Source organism: Acinonyx jubatus, chromosome B1 (assembly GCF_027475565.1).
Source record: "Acinonyx jubatus isolate Ajub_Pintada_27869175 chromosome B1, VMU_Ajub_asm_v1.0, whole genome shotgun sequence".
NCBI classification, from domain to species: domain Eukaryota; kingdom Metazoa; phylum Chordata; class Mammalia; order Carnivora; family Felidae; genus Acinonyx; species Acinonyx jubatus.
Window position 1 is genome coordinate 150,010,739 of NC_069382.1, and position 12,458 is coordinate 150,023,196.

The window sequence follows — 12,458 nt, forward strand, 5'->3', positions numbered from 1 at the left end:
GGATCCTTTCTCTCCCTCTCTCTGTTCTTGCCCAACTCACACATGCTCTCCCTTTCTCTCTCTCTCCCTTCCTCTCTCTCTGTCTCAAAATAAATCAACTTAAAAAAAATAAGCAAAATTTAGGTCATAGGAATACTAGAAGATAGAGAGTGATTTCACTTCTGACTTTCTCATCTCAAATCAAGCTTTCCCTTACCCTTGATTTCTGTGCCACAGCCACACTGGTCTTTCTTGTCCTGATACCTACCATGTTCCGTTTCTCACAAGGACATTTACACATGCTATCCCTCTTCTCCCATCCCAATTACTTATTTCTTCTTTCTTATTTAAACTTCAAAAAAAGTTCAGTATTTCTTACTCTGGGTGGCCATTCCTATTCTTTGTATGACAAGCATGCTACTGAAATGTTCTTCCTTTATGCAATTTATTACTTTAAAATTATATGTTCACATAATCACTTGTTTGTATCTTTCCCTCTACAAAGTTCTATGATGGGTCTACTTTCATGTTCAGTTTATCTTCACTGTTTAACATGACCTGGTTTACAAGAAGTACTCAGTAAAAGTGTTTTGAATGATTAGAAGGATGAACCAATTACAAACATATTTATTTTACATTGGGCACTTTTAGATTATAAAAGAGAAGAACCTAACTTGGATGGGAGTTCTGAGCTGGCTTTTCTAAGAAAGTGGCATATCAACCATTTTCTTTGTTTTCTGGAAGGATGAGTCAGATTTTAACTAGAAAATCTTCATGTGGAAATTATTTGTGGTACAAAGAAATTTGGTGCTTTGTAGGAGCAGAAAAATAAGTGAACTAATTTAACCATGGCTTGAACTAAAATTTCTTATTTAGTGATCTGCTACATAGCTGGGCATAACCTCATATTATGCTTTCTTATAAAATGGAAAATTTTCTCACTCAAGGATTTATAGAAATACTCCTAACAAAGAACCAACAAGGTAGGAAAGATGCTGATTCCCTCATCAATCCTTTAAGCTCATAAGACATCTTCCTAAATTAGAACTTCACTTTTGTTTTTCTTACTGTCTAGAAAGCTCTGCCCCCAGATATCCACACTTGTTTTCTCACTTCTCACAGAATTCGTCTGTTATTCATAGATATACGCACATAGAACATGCCCCTCTCCTGATAGATGCAAACTTACATTTTTATGAATTAATGAATAATAATAAATTCCCTGGGATTTAACCAGGTTGATTTGTGTTTGTTTTCCCTAAAGTCACTGATATCATTAACCAGAAATCATTAATTTATTTTGTTAAAATAAACTCCCGGGGGAGACTTAATGTTTGATTTTACATAGAGTAAATGACATGATCTTTATGTTCAAACTTTATTGGCTTAAGTATGCAATTCTTGATCCATACTGATTATCTTGAATAGAAGTCAGTTTTTGAAATTTATGATTTTAACAAATGCAGTACAGATTTTAATGGAAATATATTTTAAGCATAAGCAAGAATATATATTTCTGTAAATCACATCTGACATTTACTTTTAAAATAATAGTTTTAGGGGTGCCTGGGTGGCTCAGTCGGTTAAGCGGCCGACTTCAGCTCAGGTCATGATCTCACAGTCAGTGAGTGCAAGCCCCGCGTCGGGCTCTGTGCTGACAGCTCAGAGCCTGGAGCCTGTTTCGGATTCTGTGTCTCCCTCTCTCTGACCCTCCCCCGTTCATACTCTGTCTCTCTCTGTCTCAAAAATAAATAAACGTTAAAAAAAAATTAAAAAAAAAATAATAGTTTTATAAATGGCAAGAGAGATGTTAACTTAGAACAACAGCAACAAAACAAATACTCAAAGAGATAAACAAGACATTACAATTTGTTAGGTAGGCAAAAACCAAACATAAAACCAACTAAACAAAACAAAAAAGCTGTCCTGACTCCATAAAAAATGAAGTTCAAACTTTTTCAATGTGTGGTTCTTGTTGAAGGAAAGCCAAACAATGAAAAAGTTATTCTGAATATTATAAATGTCAAATGAAGTCTAAGTAGGTTTTGGATATTTTTAAAACTTGTAAATTTTCCCCTCTGAAACCCATTAGTTTGTTCTCTGTATTTACAGGTCTGATTCTGCTTTTTGTGTGTTTGTTTATTCATTTGTTTTGTTGTGTTTTTGTTTTCATTTATTTATTTTTTTAAGATTCCACAGAGTGAAATCATGTGGTATTTGTTTTTCCCAATCTGACTTATTTCACTTAGCATAATAGCCTAGGTCTATCCATGTAGTAGCAAGTGGCAGAGGGGAAGGGGAGAAAGCAGGGGGGGGGGGCAAAATGGGTTAAGTAGAGAGGGAGACACAGGCTTCCAGTTACAGAATAAACATGTCACAGGAGTAATAGGCACAGTATAAAGAATATAGTCAATGATATTGTAATAGCATTGTATGATGATAGATGACAGCTATATTTGTGGTGAGCATAGCATAATGCATAAACTTGTTAAATCACCATGTTATACACCTGAAATTAATATAACATTGTATGTCAACCATACTAGAACAAAAGTGTACATTTTCTGCTTCATTCTTGAGGCATTTTGATATGAGTCCATCTATAGTTTTATGTATTCTTGGGGTAGGTGTGAGCATATAGCTTACGACTGGTATTATAAAATATTTTGAGTGTCATCAGAAGTAAACTTATAGAGAGTGTTGTAATAGTACTTTTATTGTGAAATAAATTTAGAAATTTTCTAGCATAACAATATTGAAATAAACATTAGTGTTTGATTAGTAGAAACATTTCCTAATAAATATTGTAGCAAACTAAATAAAAATAAATAATAAAACGTCTTATACAGAAGGCAAGCCAGACCTTTGGAAGTGAATTTAATGTTCATTTTTTATCTTCTTTCTAGTGTGGCTTGCTTCTGTCATTGTATACACTATATCCGCTATCTTTTGGAAACCTTATTTGTCCATAAAGTTTCTGCAGGACATACACCTTTGAAAAATTTGATAAAGGTGGGATTGATATGTTTTGTCATTTTAATTACTATTGAGAAATTTTGTGTATTGGGTCATCCGTAAAATAATGCAATCATCTTTATTTCCCTTATGCTTAGATTCTTCCGTTCAACTGTATCAGCACATCATAAACCTCTGCTCCTGAAATGCCACTTCCTCCATGACCTTTTTCACTGGAGCTGCCCTCAACCAATGACCCTACATAAAAGATTTGCCATGTCCTTTATGTTACAGGCCACATATGCTCAGGCACATTTGATTTTGGAAGTACTTAGCATTGAATTCAGACTCTTTAAGTGCCACTTGAAGAGGAGGGATGTCATATATGAACCTTTGTGTAAATATAGGTCTGTGTGACCTATATTTGAAATGATGAAACTACATTCTGTATTGATGACAGTTGTCAGTGTGATGACAGTGTCTTTGCTCTTCCAAAAATGGTGAATGCAGGAGTTAATAACCATCCCATCAAAGAGCTGTCAAGAAAATGGGAAGTTTTATGAAATATTAAAGTGGAAATGTACATGATATAACATACTGCAATTCAATTTTCCAGTACTAATTCCAATTTAATATTGACTTTCAATAGGAAGTATTTCCTTATTGATGATTTCCTGGGGTGTTTTTTTTTGGCGAATACCTGTTTTGTAAAAATTTCAACAAGCTATTCTATTGTTGTCATTGTATTAAAACAATAAACCCTAAAACTCTTAGAAACCTCAAAACTCATTTAGACTAGCTGCTTCTATTCTGCAGAAGAATAGAAGCACAAGATACTGTACAGTACAAGATCAGTATTATAGCCTAGGACAGTACAAGTACTGTACAGTACAAGATCAGTATTATAGCCTAGGACTTTTAAAACTAGGACATTTCCCTTTATATTCTATCAAGACAGGTTTTACTAATGATTAAATAACTCATTATTTTATTCATTTACTGATGGAAAATGAATATTAATATATTTTATGTAATACATTATTATTTTATGCTTTCATTCATATATATAATACTTGATATGACAAAACCACTCTTGAAAGATATTTTTAAAATATATTGTTACGTTTGTCTTATATCCTAAATTCCATTTATATTAATAAGGATTGAGCAAAGTAATGCATTTCCTTAGTGGTATCAAATAGTTACTTGTAAAATGCTACTTCATTGGGAGAGGAAGTGTTTCATTTATCTGGCTTAGAACATTTATACCATTTTTCATATTAAAAAAAGCTGCAGTTTGGCATATAAATATATGGGATGATTTCAAATGATATGATAGATTTTATATATATATATATACACATATATATATACATATATATATGTGTATATATATATATGTATATATACGTATTCTCTAACTTTTATTATGTTTTATTTGCAGGGCTGTGCCTTTTATTGGGGATTTACTTCTTGGATTGCCTACTATATTAATCACCCACAGTATACACCACCATGTATGTATGATTTCTTTCTAATTAAATCCATACTAAATTGCCAACATCAAGACTCTCTACTAAACTACACAGAAGCTATGGAACATGGTACACTTAAAAAATAAGCAAATAATGAAAAAAATGTGAATTTTAAGTTGCTTCTGTATAATGCTCCATTAAATTTTTATGTATACTTAAAGACCATTTTGACATTGGTTTATTTTCTTTCCATAGGAACTCTAACAAATATATGAGTTGGTTGTAAATCTCCAAAGTGACAGATAGTAAAAATGAAAGGGTGAAGATTAAAAAGAAAAATTCTGTATCATCACACAATCACATGAAATCCACTATCAGGATTTAAAAAATAAACAATTAATATAAATATGTAGTTAAAATATTAAATATAATTCAGTAAGAAGCAATTTGTTTCTTTAACATACTATTTTCTATTTATAACTTTATAAAATATCCTGGCCATTGACTCAGCTGAAGCAATTTGGTGGAAAGCACAATGGACCAAACCTAAATTCTCAGTTCCTAAAACTGGAGGGAAATAGCTGTACCGAACAAAGAATTCCATTTCTTTTATTTACTCTGAACTTTTCTCTCCTCAGCTTTTACTGCAGCTCACAAGGCACACACGGGGTTCTAGTGAGAAAGGGCTGAGGTTTCAAATTTAATTGATAATTATTTTTTGTGATCTATTTCTGGTGTTTTTAAAGTTTGAAATAAATAGAAATGAATAGAGTATTCAAGCTTCATTTTAGATTTTACAAAATCAGTTAAACTGTCTTAATATATACTTGAAGTACCAACACAGAATCTTTGTTAGGATCAAGAAATCTAGTCGAGCTTGCTAAGAGTGTATCATTGCAATGTTCAAAACTTTAATTCTTCTAAATACTAGCGACTATGAATATTGAAGAAAGAAATTTCCTAACATCTTATAACTCCGATACTTAAAGGTATGTTATCAGAATATTTACCTACTAACTTTAGAACATTAACAGATAGATACTTTTGCTCCATAGTATATTTAAGAAGAGGAGGCTCTGAAAAATGTTACATTCACATATGTGATAAAAATAGAGGCTGATTGGTATTAACATATGTAAAGTATTTATTGAAAAGGAAATGCTTGTCAAGAAATGTAAAAATGCCATTAAGAAACATTATGATGTGTTAATAGTCCCTATTATAAATTAGGAAAATGAGACCCTGAAAGTTTAATTTTACTGGCTCAAGACTCTCAAATGCATAAGGTGTAAGTAGGAATCAAATTCCGTGAACATATATATAGCCCTATAATGCTGATCCCAGCTGGAAAGTGAATATCATGAGAATATTTTCATGAGAATATCATGAGAATACCTTGAGAATATCAAGAGAAGCCCTATTCTCAACAAATTTGACTGCATAAAATTAATAGCATCTGTACATTTACACACATTAAATAAAACACAACATATTATTATGTATTTCTGACACATATACCACTAAGGAGGTCATTTTTCTTACTTCTCAAAAATACTTAAAAGTAAATAGGAAAAAAACTGTCATAATTAAAAACTGCCCAATGGCAGGCATATTCCATTAACTGCAAACTGTATGCATATGTTCAGAAAATTCAATACATATGTTTAGTATCAGCAGCTAGCAAGGAAAAATGGCCTTTGTAAAAATTCTAAATGTGAAATATTATAAAAATTATAAAAATATTACAGAAAATTTTAATGATGGCTAGATTTTTTTCTGGAAAGTTTGTTTCAAGTTATACCATCTGTAAGTTTGCTTACTGGAAATAAACATTTAAAATATTTAAAAATTATACTCTCTGTCCCAGTACCTGTTTTAATCATACAGTTATTTATTCTCATTAAAAAATGAAAACAAGGTATATCTTCACTGTCCTGATACATGACATGTTCTGAACCCCTCTCTTGTGTATGTTAGTATCTATTCATTTTCTAAATCAGAGTGCAAACATGTACTCAGTCCTTCCTGATCTCCTCGATTAAAATAAATCCTTCATTTTAGCTCTTACATTAAATACTATATAGGTCTTTCTTAGTAACACTTACCAGGATTGCAAGCTTCCATTTGTTATCTTGTGATTATTATTTGTTTCCTTGTCAGACAATAATTTTTATTAAGATAAGAGTTGCTTTTGGCTTAAGTTTAATTGATTTATCACAAGTACATAGTATAGTGCCTATCATATAAATTCTTAATAAGTATTGTTGAATGAATAAAGTTTTGTCTAATAGTAGGTACAAATAAAAAAATATTTTGATTTAGCTATAGAAGAATGTTTAATTATATGGTAAATGTGCTTAGTTATATGGCAAGGACATATTAAAGAATAATTGATTATAAGAATGTTTTATCACATACTATAAAAAGTATAAAGAAAATATGTATATTTACAAGGGAAAATCTGAATTTTAATAGATTTACAATGGATAATGGGATTTTTATGCATTTTATTTCTCTTTGTACTTTTATCTATTTCCCAAATTTTCTCCATTAATGTATTTTATTTCATAATTAGATACATGTACTTTATAAAAACAAAATCTCCAATAATTATACATGTTTTATATATGAATATACACATATATATATATTCATACATAAATACTTACATAACTTTTGACTATATTATACTTTCAAATTTCTAGCCCATGGAAATAGAACTTCTATAAATGTCTTACAAAGAAAGATGTTTGAAGTTGTATTACTTATCATACATAAAATTAAAGTTGCACTAATTATGCAGCAATTAGATAATATTTAATGTTTAGAGCTAGCCATATTACACATTATAATGCATATGCTGTCATAGCTTTTACAATGAATGCTTAATAGTATTGGAAAAGTCTTTAAATATATCCTTATAAAATATGCAAGATTTAAAATGAGACATTATATTTTTTATTTGTAAATGTGTTTACATAAATACAATTTATATGTACACACCCTCACATAAATCTAGAAAAAATGCAACTATTAATACAGCTGATGAGCTTATCAGAAAATTTTATTTTTAGTACTTTTTTATATTACAACTTTTCTGCCATCAGAAAGGTGACTTTAAGATACTATCTTAAATTCTAATTTATTAATTACTCATATATGATTTGGGAACTGATATAATCTGTATTTTTCTTTAAGATGAGAACATTAAATCTTACCTCATATATTTGTTTCTAGATGATAAATATAAAATACTTAAAATATTACCTATTCTAAAACATCAATGAAAAAAATTATTATTAGCATGTCTCTTTTTGTTGTTAAACATTAAAAAACAAGACATATGATCAAATGCAATCATATATTAGGCCGTATGATATGTATGTATTTATTTATTTATAAAGGAATCATTTTCCTTTTCTTTTCATTTAAATTTTAGTTAATATACAGTGCAATACTGGTTTGAAAAGTAAAATTCAGTAATTCATCACTTACACACAATACCCAGTGCTCATCACAAGTGCCCTTTTTAATACCCTTTAACCATCTAGCCCATCTCCCACCCACCTCCCTCTGTCAACCCTCAGTTTGTTCTCTATCATTGAGTTCCTTGTAGTTTGTTTCCCTTTCTTCTCTTCCCCCTTATTATATGTTGATCTGTTTTGTTTCTTAAATTCCACATATGAGTGAAATCATATGACATTTGTTTTTCTTTGATTGACTTACTTCGCTTGGCATAATACATTCTGACTAAAAGGGTAAAAGATCTGTACTCTGAAAACCATAGAATACTTACAAAAGATTTTGAAGAGGACACAAAGAAATGGAAAAACATTCCATGCTCATGGATTAGAAGAACAAATATTTTTAAAATGCCTATACTACCTAAAGCAATCTGCACATTTAATGAAATTCCTATCAAGATACCACCAACATTTTTCACAGAACAAACTAGAACAAACAATCCTAAAATCTGTATGGAACCACAAAGACTCTGAATAGCTAAAACAATCCTGAAAATGAAAACCAAACTGGAGACATCATGATTCCAGATTTTAAGCTAGATTACAAAGCTGTAGTCATCAAGACAGTATGGTACTGGCACAGAAACACACATACATCAATGATGTGCTTTTAAAGTGACAAATGAGAAATTAAATCTGCCTTCAAAGAATTTTATAATACCAATTAAAAGTAGATTCCATTTGTATTCTAAATATCATTAGGTAACTAGAAGAAAAGTTCATATGGAAAGCAAAAATATTTCATTCTTTTAAACTTCAACTGTATTACCCCAAAAAGTCAATTATATACAGCATAGTACTTTGGATTAGAGGATAGTAATATCCAATAAACACTGCTTCAATTATGTTTATAGCAAGACAATCCAAAATGTGAATGCATGCATTACATCTTCTTTTCCTACTTTCTAGCATTTGGAAACCGGCAAGTCACAATATCTGCTATCAATTTTTTGGTATGTATTATTTATATTTTTTACTATTCATGCTCTAATTGAAGTGTTATTAAAAATGCAAAACAAATATTTGAGGATTTGCCATGTACAAAATATGATATCTTATTATATTATGTAATTAATGCTATTAAGTGAAGTAGGTCAAACAACTTCCCAAAATCAAGCCATTAGCTCTCTAAATCTTTTTTTTTTAGTTCTCTAAATCTTTTAAGTTTATTTATTTACTTTTACAAGAGAGAGAGAAAGCGCTCACATATGTGCAAACTTGTGCCCAAGTGAGGAAGGACAGAGAGAGAGACAGATTCCCAAGCAGGCTCCATGCTGTCAGCGCAAAGCCTGACATGGAGCATGATCCCACCAGTCGTGAGATCCTGACCAGAGCGGAAGTCAAGAGTCAGGCGCTTAACTGACTGAACCTCCCAGGCACCCCAAATCTCTAAATATTTTAATCAAAATGTTCTACTTAACTGTAAAGAATGATTAAAATTTTTGAAGTATAGTAAACTTTGAAAAAAAATCAAACTTAGTAGTTCTTCCTATTGTCTGCACACTTATAAACCCCTAACAGCCAAAAGTTTTACGAATCTAAAAGATGAACATTTAAAAAACACTTTGGTGGGGTGCCTGGGTGGCTCAGTCCATTAAGCTTCTGACTTCCACTCAGGTCATGATCTTGCAGTTTGTGAGTTTCAGCTCCATGGCAGGCTCTGTGCTGACAGCTCAGAGTCGGAGCCCGCTTCGGATTCTATGTGTCTCTCTCTTTGCCCCTGCCCCACTCGCTCTTGGTCTCTCTCTCTCTCCAAAATATATAAGCATTAAAAGTGTTAAAAAAATAAGAATAAAATTAAAAAAATAAAAAAAAACACTTTGGCATAATTGTTAATTAACTAATTCTGAATGAAAACAAAATCTGCTTTTTTGAATGAATTACAGACCTTTTCTAATTGTTTTCAATCCAGTTATTTAGATAAATCTGTTTAACTTTACATAATGCATTGTTTGGATTGGGTACACATCCATCTGAGCACAAAAGATTATTTAGTTTTTCTGTAATGCATTATTTTATGAGACACATATTTTACTTCGTATACCATATAATTCCACCATATAACCCATACTTTTATTCTTTGTTCATGTTCTTCCTCATTCCTGTCCTTGATAGATTAACTCTCATGATTCCTGTCCCTGATGTATTGATAAATTCCCTTGATTCATATATAAGTCTACATCCTTTGTGAAGTTTGTATTAGACAACTTACACTCCCACATTCATACAAGGCACAAATGACACACCACACTTTGTTAAAAGGTCTCATGTAAACCTGGGTGTGTGTGTGTGTGTGTGTGCGCGTGTGTGTGTGTGTGTATTTTAATTAATAGTTTAGATAATAAGGTTCTCTACTTGTTGGCTGTGGTGGGGGCAGGTCATGCTTTAATATTTTTAACACCTGGTCTTGCACATAGTAGAAATACTACTTTCTTGAGTGAATAACAAAAACTATTTATTTATAATTTCTTTTTTTAATATTTATTTATTTTTGAGAGAGAGAGAGTGGGGGGTAAGAGGAGGGAAAAAGGGGGACAGATTATCTGAAGTGGGTTCTGTGCTAACGTCAAAGAACCCAATGCAGGGCTTGACCTCACAAACCTGAGATAATGACCTGAGCCAAAGTTGGACGCTTAACTGACAGCCACTCAGGAGCCCCCTCTTTATTCATAATTTCTTAAGGGAATGTATTAGAAGTATATCACCACCTTTTAATTTTCCACATGTTTATATTATTCATAGATAGTAAAGCTTCAGTTTATTTACTTTGATGCCTTTATTGCTAATCTACATTGTACCAAATCTAATGATCTCTGTATATTAACTACTCAGTAAATTTGAGCAAATGGAAGAATTAACTAGTGGATAAACAAAACAATAACCACATATTTGGTTTTTATTTTGATATATTTTTAACTTCATGCATGATTATTTCTCTCATATTTCTTCTCCTTATGATGTTAACCACTATACAAGGGTTTTGCAACTTGGTTTCCGTTATTTCTGTGTAAATATTTACACATTTCCCATTTATATAATATTATTGATTCTTTCCTTTTTTCAAATGTGGTATAGCCATGAATCCATGGCTCTAGTATAAAATAAAATTTGTTTTAAAAAAGTTACAGCTTTTTAAAACTGTCATAACAATTTTAATATTTTAATGTAAAAAAGGTATAATTGGAAACAAGCAAAATTCTAATAGTTTGCACTATACATTTTTTCCCAGGATTTTTAAAGATGCTGCCTCCTAATTAAGCTACTAGTGTTCAATCTTCACACACTCTTTTATTAATAAATGTTTCTTTATACATTTCACATGGGGAGAAAATAAGAAGGAGGAGAATTAGGCAAGTCTTATAATTTTATCATAGTTGCTGTCTTATAAGGGCCAAGGTCTCAAAATAAATAGTGATAAATAGTAGCATTGTCTAAGTCCAATATAGACAGTAGGTAAATACAATGACTTTAATTCCACATTTCTAAGCACATAACAAACATTGACTATCTCAATCCTAGACTTAAATTAAGATAAAAAGAAACATCTGTGTTTTCAATTATAGATGGTATTATCTGAGAAAACCTTGTTTAAAAGTCAAAATTTTGAATTTTGTCTATTCTGTTGCAAGTAGACATTTAGAAATAAGGTAGAGGGGCCACTGGGACTCTCTTAACATTATAAATTGTGATGGCAAATTAAAAAGGCCTGCTAGCCCTGGTATTTCCTAATAATGTTGGATGCAGGCAAAACACATTTATTTTTCACAAATAAAATATGATATTAAGATGTAAGTTAGGAAACTGATTCTAATACAGAATGTAATAAAAACTGAGTTGAGTTTGCACATTTATCACCTAAATTGAAGATACCTACCATATCACTGTGAGCATAACATTCTGTATTTCAAGGTTAATTTTCTTCATTCATAATAAATGAATGCCTAAATGTGTGCCTTTCACATATATCACAAAAATGTATATGCAAATGGTTTGGAAAGAAAAGCATCTTTTTTTTTTCTTAAAGAGTTTAATTTTACGTAATCTCTGCACCCAACATGAGCTTCCAACTTGCAACCCTGAGATCAAAAGTTGAATGCTCTATTGACTGAGCCAGCCAAGTGCCCCAAAAGCACATATTTTTAAGTCAAGTGCATCTAAAATTATATTATAGTAAGATTATCAGTATATATTATAATTAATTACTATTATGTGAAGAAACTCAGGGGAAATTCATAGGCCAGTCTTGTATAATATAAAGTCTAACCAGAAAATGCCTATCTTAATTCCAAGTGCTAATTTTTCTGCAAATGTTTGCAAAATTTCCTGTTCTTCATTTATTGATATATGTACCCTCTTAATCTAAGAAAAAATGCTTTATTCATTTAAAGTTGAATTTGCTTCTGTTGTGTAGAGCCACATTATCACCTGGCTAGAAGACAATGTATGAGAACTATGTTCAATAAGGTCATAATTAATTCTTAATGACTTATGTATGAATCAGGCATTTTGTGGACTATTAACAATT

General features: G+C 31.0%; 1 protein-coding gene across 3 annotated transcripts in view; it reads left to right on the forward strand.

Moving 5' to 3' along the window:
• TECRL (trans-2,3-enoyl-CoA reductase like) overlaps nucleotides 1-12,458 on the forward strand; it is a 122,829-nt gene that overhangs the window by 70,371 nt on the left and 40,000 nt on the right. For all 3 annotated transcript variants that reach the window (XM_053217293.1, XM_053217292.1, XM_015083459.3), the window contains exons 6-8: nucleotides 2,886-2,991; nucleotides 4,379-4,451; nucleotides 8,843-8,886. In XM_053217293.1, coding sequence (XP_053073268.1) covers nucleotides 2,886-2,991; nucleotides 4,379-4,451; nucleotides 8,843-8,886 — 223 coding nt within the window. The remainder of the gene's footprint in view (nucleotides 1-2,885; nucleotides 2,992-4,378; nucleotides 4,452-8,842; nucleotides 8,887-12,458) is intronic.